Here is a 27,407-nt window from a genome sequence, read left to right as displayed (position 1 = left end):
TCGTGACAAATATGTACACTGTAAGCTCCACGTGGGGAGGCCCTGGGTCAGTGAAAGTCACGCTGTATCCCCAGCCTCGCTACTGGACCCACCTGGCTCACGTGGGTGCACAGTGTTAATATAACACTGTTATAAGTTTATATAATATTAATTATATATGTTATTAGTTAACATATTAATTATAATACATATGTATTATATGTATGTATATCATTTATATGTATGTTACATTATATTATTTATATGTATATTCTATATTATATAATATATTAACTTATATAATTATAATATATTACATAATATATTATATAATTAATATGTTACTATAACAAGCTTATATTAACCAACACAGGCATCTAAGACACAATATTAAAAGAAAATCTTAGGGGGAAAAAGTAAATTACAAACACTATAAACAGTAACCTTGTTTTGAAAATACCATCCAGATGTTGTCATTTGCATATTTAGAATCTACAATGCTCCATCCCAGACTTAAAACAGAATTACCACTGGGTGGGTCGTGGGCAGGGAGGGAAGAGGGGTGAAATGAAAAAAGCTTTCATTTTTATGTCATATTTCTATACTTTTTCAATGAGAAATATTACCATTGCCTTGCAGGGAAAAAGATTTAAAGATCTAAAAGTTTTTTGAAAATCCATAATCCCTTCTAAACCCCTGAAATGTACAAGGGCCTGGCATGAGCAGGCCAAGCTGCCCACAGCCCTGAGTGGGAGCTGAGCAATCTGCAGGGGCAGACACGGTAGATTCTAGAAAGAGTGAGAAGGAAGAGGAGGGGTGGAGAAAAAGGTAGAAGGCAACAAAAACTTTAAAAAATAGCTTGTAATGAAAATCTGAAAAGTCACAACAAGTCTGAAAAGAAAATTTAAAAAATCAGCTGTAATGTCCACCCGGGGTGGCCACAGCTTGGTATGTGTTCCTCTAGTCAGGAACAACGTGTGTGCACACGCTGAGGTTCCACCCAGACACGCCTTCCGTACTGAAGCTTTTGCTTCCCGGTATGGCGGGAAGGTGAGCTAAGAAGTATAAAAAACTTAGCACAGGGCTGCAAAGAGAGGACTGGCAAGCTGGCAACTGGTGTCAGCAGCAGGGCTTTAGTCAGTGGATTACAGGCTGGTAAATCTCAACATTTGCACCTGCATCAGAATCTGCAGAAAACGAAGGTTACTGGGTGCCATCCCTGGACCATCCGGCTCAGGAGGTCTGGCATGGAACCTGAGATCTGCATTTCTAATAAATTCTCGTGTGATAACAACCGCGGCTACTCCGGGGACCCTGCTGTGAGAACTTCTGTTTTAAACAAAAAGCCAGAAGCAGAGCCAAGAGAATCAAAGGTTTGATGGTGATTAGGTTTTTCCCTGTATTTGGAATGTCACAGAAGCAGCCAGGAACTTTCAAATTATCCTTGAAGTCCGCATTTTGCGTGATTTCTGGGTGTGGGCCTGGGCGGAAAGAGAGAAGAGGCTGAAGATTGAAAGGGCTCACCTCAGTCTTCAGACTGCATTTCACCGCCATCCACTTCTGCTCTGAACTGAATGGAATCTCTTTTTTTCTTACGTATGAATTTTTAATATCACTTAAGTCCATCTAGAATAATAAAATGCACATTTATAGTGAGTCATCTGAAGCCAATCTCTACACAAAACTCAGTCCATTTAAATTATTCATTGTTCAAACCACCTCTGGCAGATAAGAAATCCAAGGATTTAGCACACAGAAAAAAGGCCATTTTTTTCTGTGTGGAAAAAATGGAATGTCCCACCTAGAGAAAAAAAAAGTCTCTTCTCTTGGCTGCAGGGTAGACCCGATGGTCATTGCAACAGCTTCTATCTGAAATCTGCTTAGAAACAAACCTGCAGTGCTTCTGCCGGGAGGAACATTTCAGACTTGAAGGTGTAGCAGTTTCTCAAAAGGAACCCCCAGAGTCAGCAAGGCAGCCCTGCGTCCACAGCCTGGGGTCCTCGCCAGCCCTGCGTCCACAGCCTGGGGTCCTCGCCAGCCCGGCCCTTTGTTGCTCTTTGATGGCTTTTGGATTAGTGATGTGACAACTCAGAATCTCAGTTTCCCCAAGTGTAAACCAGCCATGACCCATGCATCCCACTGCCCTGCAGGGGGTGAAAATGGGGTGCAGCAGGGGACAAAAAGCTACTCCTTTTACATAAAGTGCAGATATTCGTACAACACAGTGTATCTGCAGTATTACATTTCAGGGGGAGGGGGTGGGGTGATTAGGGAAAAATGCCTAAAACTTCTCCTTAGTGGGGTTGAATCGTACCCCACAAAAGATATGTTGAAGCCCTAACCCCGGAACCTCTGAACGTGACCTGATTTGGAATAGGGCCTCTGTGGATATCGTCCATTTGAGGCTATTAGGGTTGGCCCTAAGCCAACATGACTGGATCTAAGAGGAGGAAGGCGGGGCGCGGGGGCTCACGCCTGTAATCCCAGCACTTTGGGAGGCCGAGGCAGGCGGATCATGAGGTCAGGAGATCAAGACCATTCTAACATGGTGAAACCCTATCTCTACTAAAAATACAAAAAGTTAGCCAGGCATGGTGGCGGGCGCCTACAGTCCCAGCTACTCGGGAGGCTGAAGCAGGAGAATTGCTTGAACCCGGGAGGCGGAGATTGCAGTAAGCCGAGATGAAGCCACTGCACTCCAGCTTGGGCAACAGAGCAAGACTCCGTCTCAAATACAAAAAAAAAAGAGAAGGAAAACGCTGCACGGAGCCATGGCAGGGAGCACCTCGTGACGGAGGCAGAGCTTGGTGTGAGAAGCCAAGGCAGGGATGTGTGTGCGAGTCAAGGAATGCCCGGGGCTGCCGGTGACACCCAGAAGCTGGGAGATGGAGCCTGGCCCTGCTCACACCTTGATTTCAACTTCTGGCCCACAGAGCTGTGTTTCAGTGTGTTTTGGTTACTCTAAATCACCAGCCAGTGGTGCTTTATTTCAGGACCCTAATCCAGGAGCAATAATGGAAGAAAAGTTGGGAACCAATGGCCTGGCCTCAGTGCCGTTTAGAGCAGGAGAGACGGGTAAGAACCAGGAAGTGCTTGCCCCATGCCTGTCACACAGGCAGCACTTCCTACGTGCCAGCCAGTGTTTATTCTATATTCTCAAATCTTAAGCCAGGCCCCGGGAAAGAGGAGAATCATGACACATTAAGGAAATCTCCCAGCTTCTAGGCTCTGGAACCTCTCTCCTCTCTAGGCTGCAGGGGCGGCTGGTGGGGGGAGCAGGGTGACACGTGGGTGTCATTCCTGCCAGACAGTCAGGCCGGCACCTTCCCTTCTGGGCAGCGAGGAGTTGTTGAATGGAGCAGACTCAGCGCTATTTTAAAACGGGAAATGAGCTCCGTTCACTATTACAGACGTTGCAGAGAGGATTATCATCTTCTGTGAATGGAAGGAAAATCATATGATGTCATGATTTCTGTTTGCTTTTTTGAGACAAAGTCTTGCTCTGTCGCCCAGGCTGGAGTGCAATGGTGTGATCTCGGCTCACTACAACCTCCACCTCCCAGGTTCAAGCAATTCTCCTGCTTCAGCCTCCCGAGTAGCTGGGATTACAGGTGTGCACCACCATGCCCACTTAATTTTTATATTTTTAGTAGAGATGGGGTTTCGCCATGTTGGCCAGGCTGGTCTCAAACTCCTAACCTCAGGTGATCCGTCCACCTCGGCCTCCCAGTGTTGCGATTACAGGTGTGAGCCGCCACGCCCAGCCTTTTTGTTTTTTGAGGCAGGATCTCACTCTGCCATCTAGACCGGAGTGCAGTGGTATGATCATAGCTCACTGCAGCCACAGACTCCTGGGCTCAAAGGATCCTCCCACCTCAGCCTCCTGAGTAGCTGGAACCACAGCAATGCACCACGCCCAGCTAACTTTTATATTTTTTGTAGAGATGGGGTTTTGCTATGTTGCCCAGGCTGGTCTCAAACTCTTGGCCTCGAGTGATCCTCCCACCTTAGCCTCTTAAAGTGCTGGGATTTGAGTCACTGCACTCAGCCTGTAATGACTTCCCAATGCTCTTACACTGGGGAAAAACGACTGATCTACCGTCACAGGGGCTTATGAGAGGGCGACCACCTCCCCCCCACCCAGCACCAGCTTCGGGAAGGCAGCCGTGTGGGAGGTCGGAGTCTTGCACTGGAGGGAGGGACAGGTAAGCTGATAACAGAAAGCAATGAAGTGAGCCCGGGGTGAGAAGAGGTGTCTGCTGGGATGGAAACTGGAGTGAACTTGAAGAGAAAGTCGGTGCTCGCCAGTGAGGACAGGCAGGAGCAGTCAAAGCCCAGGAGGAAGCAGGAAGCGGGGTGAGTGCAGGGGCCAGGCTGGGTAGCATCGAGGGGTCAGTGCTGGCGGATGAGCACCCTGAGTCAGGCTTTTCCCTTGACCTTGATGGAGAGGGGTCTGATCAAACCTGAGTCAGAGACAAGTCACACCGCAGAAAGCACGGGGCAGGCGGGGGAGAGGAGCTCCCGCAGTGTCCAGGGGAGCCCCGGCTGTGGCTGAAGAGGAGGGATCCAGGCCAAGTAGCCATGGAAACAGACGTGGGAGCTGACTGGGGCCATCTTCCTCCTTCCTTTGCTCCCTCCTCTTAACCTCTTCCAGCCCCTCCTTTCCCATGTCCTTTGTCCTCTCTTCTTGCTTTCCTGTCACCTGCATTCCCAGCCCATGTTTTTCTGCCTTTCCTTCTGCTAACTTGTGCACAGAGTGCAGCAGACCCCCATCAGCCCCCATCCATCCCCTCCACACTGCAAGCAGCCACTTGGTACATGACGATGGGCACAGAATGAGCAACCCCGCACAGCCACAGAGCCCAGGATCTAACGCTGAACCCCAGAGTCACTGGAATGCATTCCCAGGAACCAGCCCCCTCAGATGGTGCCTCGGTGAGCACAGGGTCATGTTGGACGCACAGGGAGTCTCGTTCCACTGTCTGTCGCTCCAACACCTGACCAGGGCCTGAACCACAGGGAGCTCTTAGGACTCTTTTGGAATCGCTGGAGGAGGGATTAGAGACCTGCAGAACTTTCTGAAGTCCCGTGGAATCTCAGAGCTCACCTCCTCTACCACCAACAGATGGCCCACGGCAGCTTGGGCCATTTTCTTCCATGATTACCTAACATCCCTAGTCCTGTTAGCTCAGACAGGAGCTGGCTTTCTACCAATGAATCCAGCCCCGAGTGGAAGAATTCCCCACACAGACACCCCAGGACATCCTACCTTCATTGCCAGGGCCATCAGGGCACCCTCGGTGGGCTGTCCCATCACGGTGTTCTTTCTGATGACCGCGTTGTTGGCGACACAGCCCGCCTAAAAGGGGATTATCCCGACATCTGTAGTTAGTACTCGGCTCGTGAAAAAGTTAGACACTGTGGGCTTTTCCCAGTTTTACATCTGGGGCTGCGGGGACAAGACTTGCTCTTTAAAACTCAGTGTCCTGGCTTTTTAAAAGGAACACCGTGACTATTTCTTGGCTGTGCTGAATGTTGGTTCCCACAAAGCTACCATGAGGGAACCCAGCAGGGAGGCAGGTGGACGGGTGGTGATGAGGCAGGTGACGGGGAGTGACCTGTAATGGGGATGATGGCGTTTCCACTTGGGGTGACAAAGTGTTCTAGACAGTGGTGATGGCTGTACAACTTGTGAGCATAATGAAACCACTGAATTGTGCACTTTAATGGGGTGAATTCATGGTAGATGACTTCTGTCTCAATTTAAAAATAAATATTTAAACAATAAACAAGGGACAAGCAAAAAGAGCAGGATTCCCGGCACCCTTCCTTTCCGGCCTGGTGAGCCTGGACACTCACATTACTTCTCTGCCCATTTCTTTTCTTTTTTATTGTTACTTACTAGTTTTGCATATTTTTGTTTCATTCTTCATTCATTCATTCATTCATTCATTCATTCATTCATTCATTTGAGACAGAGTCTCACTGTGTCACCCAGGCTGGAGTGCAGTGGCATGACCTCAGCTCACTGTAACCTCTGCCTCCCTGGTTCAAGGCAATTCTCCTGTCTCAGGCTCCTGAGTAGCTGGGACTACAGGTGTGTGCCACCATGCCTGGCTAATTTTTATATTTTTTAGTAGAGATGGGGTTTCATCATTTTGGCCAGGCTGGTCTTGAACTCCTGACCTCAGGTGATTCAACTGCCTTGGCCTTCCAAAGTGCTGGGGTAACAGGCATGAGCCACCACGCCTGGCCATATTTTTGTTTTTTAATCTGCAAAACCGAGACAGCGTTCGCTGTGATAGTGAAGTGGCCCCTGGAGGCAGGTCCTTCACAAGCAGCGCTCACTGAACTGTACAGACGAAGAAGGGTGCTATGTGGGGAGGAGTGAGCCCCTGTGAAACGGTGAGTACAACTCGGATTGCAGGACTCATCACAGCAACAGGGGAACATCATCACAGGCTCACTAAGTAATAGGGGAAATTTATCACACGCTCGCTCATAGCAATAGGAGAAGTTCATCACAGGCTCACTTTTTAACCATTCATCAGGCACGTCTCTGTGCAGGAGTCTCCTTAGAGCCTTCCCAGTGGGCAGTGATTAGAATAGAGGCTTCTAGCTCTTCTTTTTAAATATTGTTTTTAAAAAATAATACAAACAGGGTCTCACTATGTTGCCCAGGCTGGTCTCAAACTCCTGGCCTCAAGTGATTCTGTCTTGGCCTCCCAAAGTGCTGGGATAACAGGCATGAGCCACTGTGCCCAGCCTAGCTCTCCTCTTACCTCTGATGTCTCCATCAGTTTTGGGGCCATTTTTTCAGTGCTGTGACAGCCTCACCCCTGGGTGGTCCAGTCATTGTCAAGAACCAGTAAGTCCAATGGCTATTTCCCTTTTCAGAGAGAAGCCCCAGAAGCCCCAGTGTAAATGCCTATTTCCCCCGTGGTGCTTTTGACACCTACCTCCACTAACTTTCCTACTGAGACATTGGAAAATTCCTTAATGACTTCCTTGGATGGTAGAAGACACACAGTCCCTCGACCGTCATACCCAACTCCGCTGACCTGCAGGGCGAGGCAGAAGAAAGGGTGTCACCAAGAGTCAAAAACATGCTCCCTCGGTTGGCCCACAATCCCTGTTCTGGGGATTCATTCCAAGGACATAATCCTAAATGTGGAAAACCCTAAAAGGGCTTTCAGTATGAAGATGTTCTCTGCAAGATTACTGATGAATCGGATACGTCACTGATGGACACAGTGCCAGGCATTAGTAAACTGCAGCAAGTTTACTCAGTGGGACACTCTGCAGCCAGTACAAGTGATGGTTAAGAAAACTAAGAACTAGCACAGAAGAGTGCTTATATTCTAAGAACAGGGGCGGGCAAACGTGTTAGCCTTTGCAGCCTATTTCCAAGTTTGTCGTGGCTACTCAGCTCTGCCGTTGCGGCACACTGAGGCAAGAAAGCAGCCATTGGCAACATGTACACAAATGGGTGTGGCGGTACACCAAGAAAACTTGATTTTCAAACAAGCACTGGCCCATGGGCAATCATTTGTTCACCCCTTGCTTTGGCCAGTTTTGTAGAAAAAATGTCAGGATAAAAAATTGCACATTCAGGGAGCTTCCAACTGCGCCAAGCACACAGAAGGCACTGAAAAACACGAGCGGACTTGGGAGGCTGAGGTGGGAGGATCCCTTGAGCCCAGAAGTTATAGGCTGCAGTGAACCATGATTGCACCACTGCACTGCAACCTGGGCAACACAGCAAGACCCTGTCTTAAAAAACAAAACAGTCTGGGCATGGTAGCTCATGTCTATAATCCCAGCACTCTGGGAGGCCAAGGCGGGTGGATCACCTGAGGTCAGGAGTATGAGACCAGCCTGGCCAACATATAGTGAAACCCCATCTCTGCTAGAAAATACAAAAATTAGCTGGGCTTGGTGGGGCGTGCCTGTAGTCCCAGCTACTTGGGAAACTGAGGCAGGAGAGTCACTTGAACCCGAGAAGTGAAGGTTGCAGTGAGCCAAGATCAAGCCACTGCACTCCAGCCTGGGTGACAGAGCGAGACTCTGTCTCTCAAAAACAAACAAAAAAACCACAAATGGACTAATCATGGTTAGTTTATCATGGAAGGTATGGAATTTTTCTTCTAGTTGTTAAATTTTGTAATGTGCTTACAATTAATAAGTAACTGAAAAAGGAGGCTACCTTAAATTGGTCGTCTTTTGAAAGGAAGTATGGGATGATTAAAAAGAAAATCAGTCATGTTAGCAAGGAGATTGTAAGATGACCTCAATTTCTTTCTTCCTTATTGTGTTCTAGAAGACATTGTGTGCTTTATCTAGAAAGGAGACAGCCTGGCTGGGTGCATCTTTAAGGCTTGTAAATTCCTCTGGGACTCACCTCGGCATGAAGCCCATCTGACGTTACAAGCTGGGTCACTGTCATTTCGTTGGCAGTCAGAGTACCCGTCTTATCAGAACAGAGAACACTGCAGCAACCTGGCACAACAAACATCAGTTTCTAGAAAAGTCGCCACCCTCAGGCTTGTGAAACCCCCAGGCTGGATTGCCCCGACAGCCAAGCCCCCATTCAATTCCACAAGTGAGAATTCCACCGGCCGGAGTCCCTCACCTAACGTCTCCACGATGGGTAACTTTTTCACGATGACCCGCTTCTTGGCCATCCGCAGCACTCCCAGGACCAGCGTTACCATGACGACGATGGGCAGACCCTCGGGAATGGCCGCCACAGCCAGGCTGGAGCGAAAGGGCAAATGAATCCCCTCCTTAAGGAGTGTGTGACTCTCAGCTGGGGCTGGCAATGCTTTGGCTGGTGAAGCTTGTCTTAGGTGTCCCCAACGTCCTGGTTCTATTCTCCATTCCCAATCCTAAGGTGCACCTGCCTCCTTCTTCAGCACCCGTTGTCCTGAGTCCTCCCCTGCAGACCCTGCTCTTGGGAAGCGACCTAGCCTGTCAGTCATCCACACCTTTGTGTGAATTAGTCTGTCAGCTGTTTTGCCTCTTTAAAAGTATCTTGTATTTACATTATTCTCATTTATTAGAAAAGGCTCTGGGTCCCATGAAAGGAACTCCCAGAATCAGACAATAAGTGGGAGTAAGAGTTTTCAGTTCCAAGGGCCCTCATGGGTCCCTTGAATTTCACTTTTCATGAGCGTTGTGGTGTAGACACTTCCTGTGAGGAAGCCAGACAAGGAAGTCCAGGTCAGGGGAGGTGAAGAGCCACAGCGACGCTCTTGTCTACTGTGTGGATCCGTTTCAGGGTATCTGCTCACTTCTTTCTTATCCCTCCAACTCTCCCCGTATGGTGCGACCCCACTCCCCCATAACCAGGTTGACTGGATTTGAGGGGAGCGTGTGGCCCAAGCTGAGCCAGTGAGATGCTGTCTTGGCAATGAGACTGGGGCTACAGCACACGGATGCCCCTTCCCTGGGTGTGTCAACAGGTGAGAGGATGTGTGGAGGGGGCTCCTTCTGCCCCTTTTGGCTGAGACTCCACAACATCAGGGCCGAATGGCCCCACGTTCCACACTCCTGAAGTGGTGGAGAGGTATGATGCCTGGTGCCTGGTGTCCAGTTTGACATGGCCAGGGGTGGGCTGCAGATAGGGCAAGAGTGTTTGCAAGTGGGCCTCTGTTGAAGCCGGGTAGTGGCTACATAGGTGTTCACTTTATCATCCTCTCTGCTTTGGTACATGCTTGAAGTTTTCCTTTAAAAAATGTAAAAATAATCATGAAGAAACCATGACAACCCATACGTCCATCAGTGAACAAATGGATGAGTCAAATGTGGTCTATCTATGCAGCAGAATACCCTTCAGCCATAGAAAGGAATGAGGCACCGGCACACGCCACCACATGGATGAGCCCGGAAAATGTGCTGCTGAGTGGAAGAAGCCAGACACAGACGGCCACTCAGTGCGTGAGTCCACTCATAAGGGATGTTCAGAATAGGGAAACCTACACAGAAAGAAAGATGAGCAACTGCTTAGGACTGGGATGTGGGCACAGGCGGGAATGTAGAGTGATAGCTAAAGGGCATAGTGTTTCTTTTTGAGGCGATAAGCAAATGTTCTAGGCCGGGGGTGATGGCTCACACCTGTAATCCCAGCACTTTGGGAGGCCCAGGCAGGCAGATCACCTGAGGTCAGGAGTTTGAGACCAACCTGGCCAACATGGTGAAACCCCGTCTTTACTAAAAATACAAAAATTAGCTGGGTGTGGTGGCATGCACCTGTAATCCCAGCTACTCAGGAGGCTGAGACAGGACAGTCACTTGAACCTGGGAGGCGGAGGTTGCAGTGAGTCCAGACTGTGCCATTGCACTCCAGCCTGGCGACAGAGTGAGACTCCATCTCAAAAGAAAAAACAAAATCTTCTAAGGTCAGGCACAATAACTCAAACCTGTAATACCAGCACTTCGGGAGGATCACACTGGCAGATCATTTGAGCTCAAGAGTTCGAGACCAGCCTGGGCAACATTTTTTTATTTCTACAAAAAAAAAAAAAAAATATATATATATATATATATATACACACACACACACACACACGTGCACACACACACATATATATATATATAATATATATAAAAATTAGTTGGGTGTGGCAATGTGCACCTATAATCCCAGCTACTCAGGAGGCTGAGGTGGGAGGATTGCTTGAGCCTGGGAGGTCAAGGCTGAGGCTACAGTGGGCCGTGATCACGTCACTGTGCTATGGCCTACATAACAGAGTAAGACCCTGTCTCAAATAAAATAAAATATAAAATAAAATAAAATGTTCTAAAATGGACTGTGGTGATGGCTGTGTATATCTGTGAATACACTAAAAACAATTATATGCTTTAAATGGATGAATTATATGATATGTGAATTATATCTCAATAAAGCTGTTTAAGAAAGAAAAAGGCGGGGTGTGGTGGCTCATGCCTGTAATCCCAGCACTTTGGGAGGCCGAGGCGGCCAGATCACCTGAGGTCAGGAGTTCGAGACCAGCCTGACCAATATGGAAAAACCCTGTCTCTACTAAAAATACAAAATTAGCCGGGTGTGGTGGCGCATGCCTGTAATCTCAGCTACTCAGGAGGCTGAGGCAGGAGAATCGCTTGAACCCGGAAGGTGGAGATTGTGGTGAGCTGAGATCACACCACTGTACTCCAGCCTGGGCGACAAGGGTGAAACTCCGTAAAGAAAGAAAGACAAAGGAAAGGAAAGGAAAAGGAAAAGGAAAAGGAAGAGGAAGAAAGAAAGAAAAGAAAGAAAGGGAAGGAAGGAAGGAAAAAGAAAGAAAGAAAAGAAAGAAAAAGAAAGAAAGAAGGAAGGGCGGGCGGGCGTGCTTTGGCTGGCGATGGGGAGGGGAGGAGAGATTTTGAGCAGATGAGGGAGGCTGACCAGATCCTCCCTATCAAGCCTGCACCCGAGGCCAGGCTGAGGGGTGGGGAGGATATGACTTAAATGGAGCTCCAAGTGCTGTCATTGCATGGAACCAGTCTGTACAATTTCTAGAAAGAGACTATTTAGAGGACTAGAAGTGATGTGGAATTTCTGTTATCTGAGATACCAGAAACGTCCTGGGAGAAGGGGCCACTGTCTCTCGCCACACCTGCAGCCCACCCACAGCCACGGCCAGGAACCCTGCAGAAGCCCCTGAAGATACCCCCAGTCCAGGCCCCGGGTCCAGGCTGCCCAGGAAACACGTGAAATCGGCCAGCGTGAACGAGACCACGGGGCGATCCCAGAGCCCAGGCCCTCCTCTAAAAGAAGAGCCACCACCAAATCACCAGGGACGACAGCAATGCACAGTGCTGCCGGGCCTCCCACGCTCCCCAAGAGAAGCTGGAAACCCAGGATCTCTTTCATGCAAACTCCCAATTTTTAGATATTGGCAACAAATTCCAATGAAAAAAATACAGTTGAAACAAAACATATTTTCTGGCTATATCTCACACAAGGGTGGCTGGGTTTGTTTGAGATGGAGTCTCACTCTGTCGCCCAGGCTGGAGTGCGGTGGTGCAATCTCAGCTCACTGCAACATCCACCCCCCAGCTTCAAGCAATTCTCCTGCCTTAGCCTCCCATATATCTGGAATTACAGGCATGTGCCACCACACCTGGCTAATTTTTGAATTTTTAGTAGAGAAGGGGTTTCACCATGTTGGCCAGGCTGGTCTTGAACTCCTGACCTCAAGTGATCCACTTGCCTCGGCCTCCCAAAGAGGTGGGATTGCAGGCATGAGCCACTGTGCTTCGCCTGTTTTTTGTTCTTTTGAGACGGGTTCTTGTTCTGTTGCCCAGGCTGGAGTGCAGTGTTGCCATCGAGACTCACTGCAGCCTTGATCGCCTGGACTCAAGCAATCCTCCAGCCTCCGCCTCCCTGGTAGCTGGGACACAGGCATGCACCACTATTTTTTACTTCTTAATTTAAAAAATTATTTGTACAGACAAGGTTTCACTGTGCTACCCAGGCTGGTCTTGAACTTCTGGGCTCAAGTGATCCTCCCACCTCAGCATTCCCAAGTGCTGGGATTATATGCATGAGGCACCAAGCCTGGCCAAGTGGCGGTTTTTATCCTCTGCATTAGAAAATCCAGCAGAGCAAGGAGGTATACAGTAAATAGCTGCTGCATGAAGAAGTGGGTATAACAATGCTTAGGCCTGCGCTGGCCTAGCACACAGGGACACTCCACCTGGGTTGGCTGATAGGCAGAACACTTGGTGAGAATCCATTCAACCAGGATCACACAGGGAGACCCTATTTCATCAGAGCGAAGACACAGTTGATTGTGAAGGGCACCATTATTTTGTGTAGCGCTCAGAAAAGAACACGGCCAATTTATCAGTAACACCATGCTTTCTAATTACATCGCTTATGAGAAGTGGTCTGATTTCAGAGGAGTTGGAATGTGAAAAAGAATGTACATCTCAGAATCAAAGAAAGATGGTACATTAAATGTTGGCAACAAATTCCACTTACAAAACAGGCAGTTTGAATAGAATGGTTGTGAATGGTGACCTTTCACCCAGGGACAACAGAACAGGCAGGGACAAGTTAAATAAACCAAGATTATAGAATTTGATCAAGGGGCTGTGCCCGGTTTGTACAGTGACAGCCAGAAGGCTTCGCTGGTTTTATGGCTGTGAAGACCAGCTAAGCAAACATTTGTGGAGGGTTATGACGGGGACTTTCATCCCATATGGCAGGGGAAGGGCATCTGTGTATTACCTGGATGAATTAATCATAATAAAGAATTAATCCACAAGCTAATAAAGATTAGAACGGGCCGGGTGTGGTGGCTCACACCTGCATTCCCAGCACTTTGAACCGCAGAAGCAGGTGGATCACTTGAGCCTGGCCGACATGGTGAAACCCCGTCTCTACCAAAATACAAAAATTAGCCAGGTGTGATAGCAGGCACCTGTAGTCTCAATTACTCAGGGAGGCTGAGGCAGGAGAATCGCTTGAACCCAGGAGGCAGAGCTTGCAGCGAGCCAAGATCACATCATAGCACTCCAGCCTGGGTAACAGAGCGAGACTTCACCTCAAAAAAACAAAAACAAAACAAAAATTGATTAGAATGGACCAGGAAAAGCAAGTGCCTTGGATCATCTTAAATGTCACTTAACATACAGGGAATTCATTTTTGTTGTTGTTGTTGTTTTTTTGAGACAGTCTCGCTCTGTCGTCAGGCTGGAGTGCAGCGGTGCAGTCTCAGCTCCCTGCAACCTCCACCTCCAGGGTTCAAGTGATCCTCCTGCCTCAGCCTCCCGAGTAGCTGGGACTACAGGTGCCTGCCACTACACCTGGCTAAGTTTTGTATGTTTAGTAGAGACGGGGTTTCACAATGTTGGCCAGGATGATCTTGATCTCTTGACCTCATGATCCATGATCGACCTGCCTCAGCCTCTCAAAGTGCTGGGATTACAGGCATGAGCCACTGCGCCCGGCCCAGGAATTCATTTTTAAAAAGCTTTTAAAGTTAAAAAAAAATGATTCTCTCATTTTACTTATTTTGGAAAATCTCCACTGGCTAAGCTGCCGTTTCTGTCTTCTGATTCAGTGGTTTTGGGTGGCTTTAATCTGGCACTAAAACTGAAAAACCTTACCCTTTCAAAATCACAAATGAGAGGGGGAACAGTTCTCCCATGTACAAGTCCACTCGCATGGGTCAAGCAGGAAGCCTGTGTTGCAAGGGAGGTTAGGACAAGAAACCAGAAGTGACCAATAGTACAGCGTGGGGAGAGAATCGGGCGATTTGGGGCTTGGGCGCAGAAAAGCCTTTCTTGCTTTTTCTCCTGGAAATATTTAATAGTCTTTCTTGGCTCATGAAACTTTTCATGGCTTGTAAGACAGGGATGGGATGTACCATTATTTGCAGGAGGGTTTTTTGTTGTTGTTGTTTTTTGAGATGGAGGCTCTGTTGTCCAGGCTGGAGTGAGGTGGCGTGATCTCAGCATACTGCAATCTCCGCCTCCTGGGTTCAAGCGATTCTCCTGCCTCAGCCTCCTGAGTAGCTGGGACTACAGGCGTGTGCCACCATGCCCAGCTAATTTTTGTATTTTTAGTAGAGATGGGGGTTTCACCGTTTTGGCCACACTGGTCTCGAACTCCTGACCTTGTGATCTACAGGAGGTTTTTTAAAATTTTTTTTTAATTTTTTTTTTTTTTTTTTTTTTAGATAGGGTCTGTCTCTGTTGCCTAGGCTGGAGTGCAGTGATGAGATCATGGCTCACTGCAACCTTGACTTCCCAGGCTCAAGTGATCCTCCCGCCTCAGCTTCCCGAGTAGCTGGGACTACAAGCTTGCACCACCACACCTGGCTAATTAAAAAACATTTGTTTTTGCACAGACAGGGTCTCAGTATGTTGTATAGGCTGGTCTCAAACTCCTGGGCTCAAGGTATCCTCTCGCCTCAGCCTCCCAAAGTGCTAGGATTACAGGTGTGAGCCACTGTGCCCAGCCTATTTAGGGGAGTTTTTAAACATTCTGTCTTCTGAGAGTCCTGTGTTCTCTGGCAGCTTCCTTGAGGCTCAGATGTCTCCCTCCCTGCCACCACCCCTGCCTCCAAAGGCTCAGTCACCTGAGAATGCTGTTCAGGTGTCTTGGCCTCTTCCCTGGTCCTGTTCTTACTGGAACCCGCTCTGGGGGCACAGTGTCAAATCACAGCCTCACATTCAGAGGGTGCTCCCTGGACCAGCTACGTCAGCACCCTTGAGAGCTTGTTAGAAATGTGAATCTCAGCCAGGCGCAGTGGCTCATGCCTGTAATCCCAGCACTTTGGAAGGCAGAGGCAGGCGGATCGCCTGAGGTCAGGGGTTCCAGACAAGCCTGGCCAACATGGTGAAACCTCGTCTCTACTAAAAATACAAAAATTAGCTGGGCGTGGTGGCGGGCATCTGTAATCCCATCTACTTGGGAGGCTGAGGCAGGAGACTCGCTTGAACCCAGGAGGTGGAGGTTGCAGTGAGCCAAGATCACACCACTGCACTCCAGCCTGGACAGAGCGAGACTTCATCTCAAAAATAAGCAAGCAAACACTGCATGTTCTCACTCCTAAGTGGGAGTTGAACAATGAGAACACTTGGACACAGGGCGGCGGACATCATACACCAGGGCCTGTCGGAGGGTTGGGGGGAAAGGGGAGGGAGCGCATTAGGCCAAATGCCTAATGCATGTGGGGCTTAAAACCTACATGACAGGTTGACAGGTGCAGCAAACCACCATGGCACATGTATACCTATGTAACAAACCTGCACATTCTGCACATGTGTCCTAGAACTTATTTAAAAAAAAAAAAAGCAAACAAAAGAAAGGTGAGTCTGAACACATTGGGTGCAGTGTAGACTGCTCAGGTGATGGGTGCATGAAAATCTCAGAAATCACCACTAAAGAACGTATTCATGTAATAAAACGCCACCCGTTCCCCAAAAACCTATTGAAATAAAAAAAAGGAAGAAATGTGAGTCTCAGGCCCCGCCCAGCCCCGAGTTGGGGGAGTGGCCATCCCGGTTTACCAGGCTGTCTCAGGGACCTTCCCCTTCTTCAGCTCAGCCTGAGACCTCGCCTCTCCAGTGCCTGCCTCTGCAGGTACCCTTCCAGTGCCTCAAACCCCACCGGCCCCAGTACAGCTCAGCGTCCTGCTCCAGTGCCCCCTCCTCCCAGCCCCCGCTTCCGTAATAAGCTGGGGCTCCCACCTCCCACGTCCTTCAGCCTCTAAATCAAGGATGGCCAACACTTTTCAGCTCTCTGCTTCCAAAGTGTCACAGGGACGGCCTGGCGTGGCATACTGGGAAACGCTCTGATGATGAGGTTAGGAATAGAGAAGGAGCTGTGAGTTTCCCCATGATCTAGGCGACTCCATGTTCTCGTTCTGGTCACAGAGCTCAGCTGTGGTCCCCTGCAGTGGCCCTCAGACATGTTCCCACCACCAAACCTTTGCCTGTGCTGTTCCCCCTGCCTGGTGCACCCTTCCTGCTCATCTCCTGACTCAACTCTCCACCCAAAACCCTCCCCGGCCACCTCTTCCAGTCCATCCCTTTCTACCTCCCTTTTTTTCTTCTTGAGGCGGAGTTTTGCTCTGTCACCCAGGCTGGAGTGCAACGGCGCAGGCTCACTGCAAACTCCGCCTCCCGGGCCCAAGTGATTCCTCTGCCTCAGCCTCCTGAGTAGCTGGGATTATAAGCGCCTGCCACCACAGCCATTTAATTTTTGTATTTTTAGTAGAGACAGGGTTTCACCATGTTGGCCAGACTGGTCTAGAACCCCCGACCTCAGGTGATCGTCTGCCTTGGCCTCCCAAAGTGCTGGGATTACAGGTATGAGCCATCACGCCTGGCCGATTGACCTATTTTTGAATATTTTATATAAATAAAATCATACAATATGTGCAACTGGCTTCTTTCACCTAGCAAAATGGGTTCAACATTAATCCGTGTTGCAGTATCAATCAGTACTTGATTCCTTTCTGTGGCTGAAAAATATTCCACTGTACCTATGTTGTTTATTCTTTCATGAGCTGACGGACATCTAAGTTTGTTTACATCATGGGTGTGATGTATTAATTACATATATATACATAAGAACAGACACTACAATAATTTTCCACACATCACCAAAAAGCATCTTGCAGACAGCAGCTGCATGTGCGTTACCGTCCGGGAACCACTGGGCCTGATGTGAGCCTAGACATGGGTTGGTTCCTCCCTGTCCTGGAATAGCCCCTAGCCTTCCTTCCAATGGGACATACCCAGTTAGTGACAATCCCCAGCCCTCTGCCTCCCTTGCCCTTGGTAAATAGCCACGGAAGAACTACCGACGAAATCACACCGCTGCACGATGGTGGGCTGCCCGTGCCTCTCCCTGTCTCGGTCAACAGGACCCAGAGGCTTGGGATGACTACACAGAAGAAGGGCGGGTCCCCTCGGGTTAGCATCATCAAGTGATAATGACTCCCAGCCCTGCCATCCTCGTGTGGCCTTGGGCTCCACATCCATTGCCTCTCTGAAAGCCTCCTCTGTGAAACAAGGGCTTGAATCGAGTTCTAAGCTAGTAATAATGTGTGCGCTTGCATGGACTAACTCCTTTAATCCAAACAGTCGCCCAAGGAGAGGGTACATGAGCATTTCCGTTTTTGAGAGGGGGAAACTGAGGCAAAGAGAGCTGAGAAACTTGCCAGAGGTCACAAAACCAGCAAGTGGCAAAGTGCAGAATTTAAACAGAGGCAGGCTGGCTCTGGGGTCCTTGCTCTTAGCCAGAAAGAAGACCCAAACCCACAGGCAAGGAGTGACAAGAAAGCTGATACAGTCTGAATGTGTGTCCCCACCCAAACTTCATGTTGAAACAGAAGCTGCAATGTTGGAGGTGGGAGGAGATGGGATGATGGGGTGGGTCCCTCATGAATGGTTTAGCGCCATCTCCTTCGAGCCGTTCTTGCTAGAGTGAGCTCCTGAGAGATCTGATTGTTTCAAAGCATGTGGCAACCCCCTCACCCCCCTGCTCTCCTGCCCCCACTCTTGCCATGTGACATGCCTGCTCCCCCTTCCACCTTGATTGGAAACTTCCTGGAGCCTCCTCAGAAGCTGAGCTTCCTGTACAGCCTGTACAACCGTGGGCCAATTAAACTTCTCTTCCTGATAAATTACCAAGCCTCAGGTATTTTCTTTTTAGCAATGCAAGAACAGCCTAATACAAAAGGGCCCCCCCGATTATATGCCGTCACTCATTTTGCAGGCATTCACCAGGCACTCTGTACCTGTCGGAGAACGTGCTATTGGGAGGCTGGAGTTTGGGTGATGGGGTTGCACCTTCCCCAACCCTTCCTGTTCTGCAGCCTCCCCACCTTCTCTTGCTGCAGGGAAGGGCTCAGAGCCCATGACCACCCTGGCAAGGCAAGGGGCGGCCACAGCACCCTTACCTGACCCCAATCGTGAACATATTCAGGAGCTGTTTCCCTTGCAACCAGCCAATGAGCATGATGAGACCTGGGGAAGAGACAGAAATATCCTTATCTCCATATGCGCCGCACACGCTGATGCCTGGAGGGATTCAAACCCACTTCCTTCAAGAGTTTACAGGAACGCATGCACAGAGGAACGACCGATAACCTCAAACACTTTCAACCTCTCTCTTCTTTTTTCTAAGGGAGATACGTTTATACCTACAAAAACCTGGTTTTACTTTCTCAGGAAAGGTCCAAGCCAAGTTTAAGTTAAAGACTCAATCAGTTTATTTTGGACTGTTTGCAAACATCTTATTCCCAAAGTTTCCCATCTGCTGTGTGTATCCAGAACACGCCCCCATGCGGTGTTTGCTGTGACAAATGCAGCTGCTCCTGCGACGGGCAGATGGGCCACGGGTTTTTTTTTTTAATTATTTTTTTCTGTGGTACTCATGATTAAATATACTTCATTTCTGTTTTCCTTCATTAATAATTTACCCAATATTTAGTGCACACCAGGTACTGCACTAGGTGTGCGAGACGTGGAGGTGATCACAGATAGACCCTCAAGGCACAAACGGCAGCAGCTGCCCTGGGGCCTGTGGAAGTTCACGAGATGCTCTGGCAACGGGGAAAGGTGCTCGGGTTGCCTGGTGCAGCCTAAGACTCGTCATCTATAAAGTGGGGCTCATTGTCATGCCCCCCCAAAGAGTAGTTGGTTTAAGGTATGACAGTCTGTGCTCAGAACAGCTCCTGGGACACAGCAAACACCAATCTAATCGTTAACTCTTGTTGCCATCATTGTCGGAAGGAGTGAGTAGGGACTGGGAAGGTGGGTGGGGTTGCCCGGTGACACCCTTGGAGAGCTTTCTAAAGAATGTCAGCTTTGCTTTGCAGGGGCCAGGGGGCCAGGGATGTTCTCTGCTGGGTGGTAGTGGGGTGTGTGTGTATATGCGTGTTGAGTGGGGGAGCTACCACAGTATCTGTTAGTTTTGTTATGGGCATCCTACAATTAGCTACTAAACTCAGTCATCAGTTAAAATCTTAGCTAGAGCCCAAATGAACTCAAATGAAATAGATTAGCAGGGGAACTCTACTGGAAACAGGGGCGAGGCAGTGAGCCTGGAGCCACCCCCACTAGGAACTTACCCCACTCCCACCCTTGTGGCCTTCCCATAGCAGAAGGCTGGAGATTCCTCACAGGAGCTCACGAGATTCAACTAGGTACATGTCTTCCAAAACCCATGTTCAGTGTCTATACATTAGTAGCTTGAAAACGGCCACACTGAGAGTACTTACACCATGGGAATTGGCAAATGCTACTTTCCTCTAGAAGCACTTAACAGTATGGCGTGGCTTCCCTACACCTGCCCCCTGGGCCTTCTAGGGGGTCCATGGGACTGAGTTTCAAAACTTTACTATAGCAGTTCTCAAAAAAAAAAAAAAAAAAAAAAAAAAGGCCGGGTGTGGTGGCTCATGCCTGTAATCCTAGCACTTTGGGAGGCCAAGGCGGGCAGATCACTTGAGGCCAGGAGTTCGAGACCAGCCTGGCCAACATGGCAAAACCCTGTCTCTACCAAAAATACAAAAATTAGCTGGGCATGATGGTGCATGCCTGTCATCCCAGCAACTCAGGAGGTTGAGGCAGGAGAATAGCTTAACCCAGGTGGTGGAGGTTGCAGTGAGCTGAGATCACGCCACTGCACTCCAACCTGGGCAACAGAGTAAGACTTCACCTCAAAAAAAAAAAAAAAAAAAAAAAAAAAATCTAAGTGGTATCATGGGCCTTGCTGTGGACATGTCAGTTTAAGTTCTAATTTAACTTAAGAAACATGGGATTACATAAGCTGTTTCTCTCAAGACTGTTCTCTGGCTCTACAGTTTTGGCCACACTTCCCAGTACCTCCCTCATCATTGGATGTGCTATAGGCAGTGGTTTGTTGGTTTATTCCTGGATTAAATTTTTCACTCAACAAATATTTACTGAGACTCTATTAGAGGCCAGGCACTGGTTGATCCTAAAGGCTGGAATAAAGCAAGGCCAGAACTCGAAAGAGCAGAAAGAAACCAGTGAAGGGACTGGGCACTACCATGGGGATGCTAAGGCTTAAGATCTAGATTCAGGACTGCAGCATCATGTCAATGCTGTTTGGCATGTTACCAAAGGTCAGGAAGTCCCAGCCCAGGCACAGGATGCTTAGAAGCATAGAAATATGGTTGGGTGCACAGCTAAACTACATTTCCCAGTCTCCTTTGCAGTTACATAGGCCATGTGACTCATTCTGGCCAATAAAAGACAGGCAAATTGATGACTCCACTTCGTGGTCTATGCCTTAAAAATGTCCCCCACAAGCCTCCATGTTCTCTCTTTCACCATCTGCTGGCTGAACAGAAATATGGCATCCAAGGACCCAGAGGAAGACAGAGCAACAATATAGTAGGGGCCTGGGTCCAAGTCAGTGTTTTTAGACAAGCTGTCCAGGAGAGCCACTGGATCAGGAATACACCCATGGACTGTGGCATGAGCAAGGAACAAGTGTTTAGTGTTAAGTCAAGAAAATGTAGTGGTTACTTATTATAGCAGCCAGCCTGGTCCAACCATACAGAAAGCTCTTGTTGCTTTTTGAGAGCCTCTGATCCCAATCCCCAAGCCTTATGCAGCTGAGCAGCAAGATATTTGAGAAACGGCCATGGTGGCCACCCTATGATGGCTCCTCTCCATCTGCAGAACCCAGTACAGAAACTGCTCCACTTACCGATTATGCCAAAGGAGAAGAGTGTCAGTTGCTTTCCTAGCCTGTCCATGCTTTTCTGCAAAGGAGTTTTAGGTGTCTGAAAGGGTGAGCACAATGGGTTAGTTGGACAAGATCCCAGCTTCTGCCTGCCTTTGTTCAAAATGTCTTCACCTTGCCATCCTGCAGCTTGAGTGATGATCACACGGGGTACACATATGTCAACATTCATTGACTTCCGCACTGAAGAGTTGTGCGTGTTACTGTCTGAAAATTGTATCTTTATGAAAATGCTAGGCCGGGCGCGGTGGCTCAAGCCTGTAATCCCAGCACTTTGGGAGGCCGAGACGGGCGGATCACGAGGTCAGGAGATCGAGACCATCCTGGCTAACACGGTGAAACCCCGTCTCTACTACAAAATACAAAAAAACTAGCCGGGCGAGGTGGCGGGCGCCTGTAGTCCCAGCTACTCGGGAGGCTGAGGCAGGAGAATGGCGTGAACCCGGGAGGCGGAGCTTGCAGTGAGCTGAGATCCGGCCACTGTACTCCAGCCTGGGCGACAGAGCGAGACTCTGTCTCAAAAAAAAAAAAAAAAAAAAAAAAAAAAAAAAAAGAAAATGCTAACAAATGTCTTAAATGTTTAAAAGGAGGCCAGGTGTGGTGGATTCGTCCTGTAATCCTGGCACTTTGGGAGGCTGAGGCAGACAGAATGCTTGAGCTCAGGAGTTTGAGACCAGCCTGGGCAACGTGGCAAAACCCGGTCTCTATTAAAAAAAAAAAAAACCCACAAAATTAAATGTTTAAAAAGTATACTTATATTAACTACATGCCTCTCATTCCTAAGGAGTAGGCAGGGCTGATATTATTAGCCTATAATAATCTCAAACTCCAGCTTACAAAAATCCCGAAGCCCCCTGCTGCCCCTTACCTCTTCAGCCTGCATCATCTTAAACACTTCTCCGAACTGAGAGCTTTCCCCTGTTCCAATCACGACCCCCTGTGTCCAGGAGAGAGAGAAATATGAAATCTAACGGCTGGGAGCCTGTGGGTTATGGGAGCCCAAAGCCTTGGAGCCCCAGGGCTTACCTGGCCCCTCCCATACTGCACCAGGGTCCCCATGAAGACGATGTTGCTGAGGGTGGTGAGGTCCCCGCCGCCTGTCAAGGGGCTGTCTGTTTTACTGCAGGGCTCGGCTTCCCCAGTGAAACTGGATTCATCCACCAAGAGGTCCGTGACCTAGGAGAGCAAGGGGAAAAGGCTGTGGAATCTCCTGTCACCCGAAGAATTGGTGTTAAAAGCACAAAATGGTCCAGCACCTTCATGGACATGAAACCAAGAACACAGCGAACCTACAGAATGAGTGTCACAATGACGGCCTCGCGGGCCTCCAGGATCAGAAAAGCTTTGCATGAGCAACCTCTCTTAAAAACATGAAAGTCTCTTCTCTTCACTTAACATTGTTCAAAATTTTGATTAAAAAAAAAAAACAAAACAAAACGAAAGCAATGGCTATTTTAGGATATACCTTTTAAAACACCTGTGTGTGTCTCCTCACACGCAGTCCACTCTTCACCTTGGAGATGCCTGTACAACCTCTGTGGTTCCCACACAATCTCACACAATAACCAAGCCAGGTTATTCGGTGAGAATCTAAGGCAACAGTAACACCAGAAACAGAGACAGGGACACAGAGACACCCACACACCCTGGCAAGGGGAAGCGAGGTAGTGACATTTGTAGAACACTGACTACGCACCAGGCCCTGCATGCAGCTCCCCACAAGGCTTAACCCTCAGACCTCACCACCCCCAATGGAAGACGCTATTATCTTCCCCACTTTGCATATGGGGAAACTGAAGCATGGAAGAATTAATTTGTTCAAGTTTCCACAGCCAGTTAGTGGCAGAACAGAGACTTGAACCAAAGCTCTGGTTCCAGAAACTATACTCTTAACTATCTTGCAAAACCGCAACTAGACCTCAGACTCACCACATATCACTCCCCAAGAGAGGCTCCCAGGACCAGAACTGTCCCAGACACCTCTGAGTTCATAAAGGGGGGCTGGGTGGGCCTGTCCCTTGGGACCTGGTCATGTAAGCATGTTACATCAAGCTAGAGAGAAGCCTTCTTCCACAAACCACCAGAGAACCATAGCTAGATCAGTGATTCTCAAATAGGGACCTGTGACTTCTCTGTAATTTAAAACTTTATATTTAGTAATCATCTTTTAAAAATATGTGCACTGCCATAGGATCTCAGTCCCCAAGAATGACAGGGGCCGCCACTCGCCCAGGTAATGCCCATCTCCCCGCTCCTTTCCTAATGGACCCCACAGCATCAGGGAGGCGAGGCCTCCTGCCGCACAGCCACATTCCTGCCTCCCTGTGGCTCCTGTGGCTCCAGCTCTGGACAATGAAGCATACGAAGTCACTGAGTGATGCTGGGGAAAATCTTTGAAGGAAGCTCAGAGAATATTCTGGAAAATACCTGGCTGAGGCTCCTCAAAACTGTCAAGGACAGCCGGGCACGGTGGCTCACGCCTGTAATCCCAGCACTTTGGGAGGCCGAGGCAGGCAGATCACTTGAAGTCAGGAGTTCGAGACCAGCCTGGCCAACACAGTGAAACCCCGTCTCTACTACAAATACAAAAATTAGCTGGGCATGGTGGCGGGCGCCTGTAATCCCAGCTACTCGGGAGGCTGAGGCAAGAGAATCTCTGGAACCCGGGAGGCAGAGGCTGTAGTGAGCCGAGATCGCCCACAGAACTCTAGCCTGGGTGACATAGAGAGACTCTGCTCAAAACAAAAACAAAACCGAAACTCTCAAGATCAAGGTCAAAAACAAGGAAAGTCAGAAACTGTCACAGCCAACAAGAACCTCGGAGACATGACCACTAAATGGCACGTGGGATCCTGGAGCAGAAAAAGGACATTAGGGAAATCTATGGCAATCTGAAAGTGGACGGACTCAAGGTAACGAGAAGGCCTCAATATGGGTTCCTTAGTTGTGACCGATGCACCTAAGTAAGCCGAGGCATTACAACCAGGAGAGGATCCTGGGTGCGGGGTAGATGGGAATCCTGAGCTGAATTTTTCTGCAAATCTAAAACATTTCTAAACAATGAAGTCTCAGAGGTGACCGCCACTCGGGGAAGGCAGCTAGGAAGAGGAGGAGGAAGGAGGCGGCGGTGTTTGGAAGAGAGGAGGGACACGGGATGGGGAGTGAGTGTGGGTTTGAACAGATGGGGATCTGCCCGTCCATATCCTCTGCTGGGCCAGGGACTCCTTTGGGCACTGGGAATATCGCAGTGAACGGGATACGATCCCTGGCTTAGGAACAGGATACTCCATGGAGGAGGGGGAGGGACTGACGATAAACAAGCATTGAATGACCACCAGGGTGCGCAGAGCAGGGAGGGAGGCCCCTCAGAAGAGGCTGTGGGTGGGGGGCAGGGAGGGTGGCAGAGGAGAAGGTCTGGGAGGAGGGACAGGGAGCAGAGACCTCAGGGATGAGACAGGCTAAGTCATGTGTGGTGGGGGGAGGGTTTTAGGTGCCCCCAGGGCGGTTGAAACCAACAACTTATCTCAGCGTGAGACAAGTAGCTTGGGTCTCCTTTGCCTAAAACGGCTGATGTTTTGCCAAAAGCTGCTGTCTCCAGGAAACCGTCCCTGACTACACCAGGCAAGTCTCTCCCATTTCGGAAATCCAGGATTCCCAGTACTTCCACTCATGGGTACCTTAGCAGTCCGGAACAGTACTTGTCACTAACAGATTTAGGTTAGTCTGTCACTCTGGGCTATAAACTCATGAGCACAGGGACCAGCTCTGCTTCCTGCAGTGTCCTCGGCATCCAGCCCAGGGCCTGGTACATAGTAGGTGCTCAGGAAACACCTGTTGAATGAATGAGTGATGTGGATAGGGAGTGGGGCGGGGGGCCCCAAGGCAGGAAGGGAGGAGGGAGGGGACCTGGAGAAGGACCAGAGTGTGGCCCGCTGAATAATGCCCCCCACCACCTCTCTCATGATGTCCGCTTCCTAATCCTCAACTTGGGAACGTGTTCTCTGATGCAGTGACAGAGACTTTGCAGACATGACTAACTGAAGGACCTTGACATGGGGAGAATGTGGTCTGGGTGCACCCAGTAAGATCACAAGGGTCCTTATAAGGGAGAGGGAGGAAGAAGGGTTGGAGATGTGTTTGACATCAGGGAGATGTAACAGAAGCAGTGGTGCAGGGACATGGGGCCATGAGCCAAGGAATGCAGGTGGCTTCTAGAAGCTGGGAAAGGCCAGGAAACGTCTTCTCCCCTGGAGCCTCTGGAGGAGCATGGCCCTGATAGCACTCTTTTTTTTTTTTTTTTTTTTTTTTTTTTTTTTTTTTTTTTAAGAGTGGGGTCTCCCTCTGTCACCCAGGCTGCAGTGCAGTGGTGTTATCTCGGCTCACTACAACCCCCACCTCCCAGGTTCAAGTGATTCTCCTGCCTCAGTCTCCTAAGTAGCTGGGACTACAGGGGCTCACCATCACACCTGGCTAATTTTTGTATTTTTAGTAGAGATGGGATTTCACCATGTTAGCCAGGCTGGTCTTGAACTCCCGACCTCAGGTGATCTGCCCACCTCAGCCTCCCAAAGTGCTGGGATTCCAGGAGCGAGCCACCGCTCCCGGACCCTGATAGCACTCTTGATTTCCACCCAGTGAAAACGATTTCAATTTTGACCTCCAGAGGTCAGACCATACCTTCGCCTTGTTTTCAGCCCCTAAGTAAGTGGTCATCTGCCACAGCAGCCACAGGCCACTGATACATCAAGGAAAGCCAGGGGCAGAGGCAGTGCCAGGAAGAGTCTGAAGGCTGCCCATAGGGAAAGAGAGAACGTCCTGGGGGTAAGGACACGGGCTGTGGAGCCAGAGGCCCGGGGTCACGTCCCCCTCCACCGCCCACCGCCGTGTGACTGCGCAAGGCCGCGCAACCTCTCCGGGCTGCTGGGTCCGTGTCGTAAAATAACACAGAGGAAACATTACAGTGCTGGTCTCTTAAGAGTGTTGGGAGATGAAATGAAGCAATTTTCATACGGTGGTCAGCATAGACCTGACATACTGAAAAATATTTGTTGTCTTCCTATGACAAAAATAAAGGCCGGTGGAAGATCGGGTGGCACCTACAGACCAAGAAGGAGCAAAGCTGGTTGTGTGTGGGTTCGGCAGGTGGGCAGGAGGGGCTTCTGGTGACCTCCCAGGCTCCCAGGGCACAATCTCAGGAAAGGGGCAAGGAGGGGTGAGGGGCAAAAATAGAGTCGGGGGCACAGAACCTGTGGCCACCAAGGAGGCATGCCCAGCCTGAAGACGGAGGCACAATCGCGGGCTCACCTCCTATCTCCCACACGCAGGGCTCACGCCCACCCGGTGCCCCCACCTCCAGGACGAAGCGTCACCTGGAGTCCATTCACCTTCGACCCAATTCCCTTTTTCTTTTAGACATGGCTGGGGAGAAAGAATGACCAGTGGCCAAGGCTTGCTGGCTGTACCAGCTCAGCCTCTGACTGAGGGCTTCCTCTGTTTTAACTCCGGGAAAGGGAAAAGAATGTCCTGGGACCCCATATACTGTGCACAAAGGACTATTACTTTAAGAGCTTTCTTGAACTTGCTGCTTCCTGCTGAAACAGCTGGATAGAAATGGTTTTAAAATGTACAGTTGAAGTACTCCTGGATCTCAGAGCTTAATAGCTCATAAGCATTTTCCTCTGAATAGACAAAGCTATTGATAGTTTAATGGAATTGCAAAATACCACCAGGAAAATCCATAGTGTTCACAGCCAGTAGCTTTAAAATAACCTTTGTGGTATCGGTACACAGGTACAATACTTTCTGTACAGATGGGGGGTCGCTATGTTGCCCAGGCTGGTCTTGAACTCCTGGGCTCAAGCAATCCACTCATCTTGGCTGCCCAACGTGTTGGGATTACAGGTATGAGCCACTGTGCCCAGCCACAATTTAATTTAATATAAGCAGCATAGAGAGAAAGCCAGCTGAACCAGTGAGGAAGTTATCTGGGGTGCAAAAAGTTGTTTCAAAGAACCGTTGTATAGACCGATAATGATAAAAAATAAAAGCAATCACCAGTAACTGGTGACCGTTTACCCCACGAAAGGCACGTGCTAAGCATAGCACAGGTCATAGCTTGTTTCATCTTCACAATAACCCTGTGAACTGGAAACCAACATCAGCCCCTTTTAGGGGTGAGGAGATC

General features: G+C 49.1%; 1 protein-coding gene across 2 annotated transcripts in view; it reads right to left on the bottom strand.

The window, feature by feature from the left end:
- ATP2C2 (ATPase secretory pathway Ca2+ transporting 2) overlaps positions 1 to 27,407 on the bottom strand; it is an 89,253-nt gene that overhangs the window by 14,660 nt on the left and 47,186 nt on the right. For both annotated transcript variants that reach the window (XM_050773612.1, XM_050773613.1), the window contains exons 8-16: positions 22,250 to 22,399; positions 22,092 to 22,160; positions 21,188 to 21,263; positions 18,408 to 18,474; positions 8,612 to 8,736; positions 8,381 to 8,478; positions 6,939 to 7,040; positions 5,249 to 5,338; positions 1,504 to 1,605 (exon numbers count right to left, since the gene is read on the bottom strand). In XM_050773612.1, coding sequence (XP_050629569.1) covers positions 1,504 to 1,605; positions 5,249 to 5,338; positions 6,939 to 7,040; positions 8,381 to 8,478; positions 8,612 to 8,736; positions 18,408 to 18,474; positions 21,188 to 21,263; positions 22,092 to 22,160; positions 22,250 to 22,399 — 879 coding nt within the window. The remainder of the gene's footprint in view (positions 1 to 1,503; positions 1,606 to 5,248; positions 5,339 to 6,938; positions 7,041 to 8,380; positions 8,479 to 8,611; positions 8,737 to 18,407; positions 18,475 to 21,187; positions 21,264 to 22,091; positions 22,161 to 22,249; positions 22,400 to 27,407) is intronic.

Source organism: Macaca thibetana, chromosome 20, assembly GCF_024542745.1.
Source record: "Macaca thibetana thibetana isolate TM-01 chromosome 20, ASM2454274v1, whole genome shotgun sequence".
Lineage (NCBI taxonomy): Eukaryota > Metazoa > Chordata > Mammalia > Primates > Cercopithecidae > Macaca > Macaca thibetana.
This window is presented reverse-complemented; position numbering and strand designations above follow the sequence as displayed.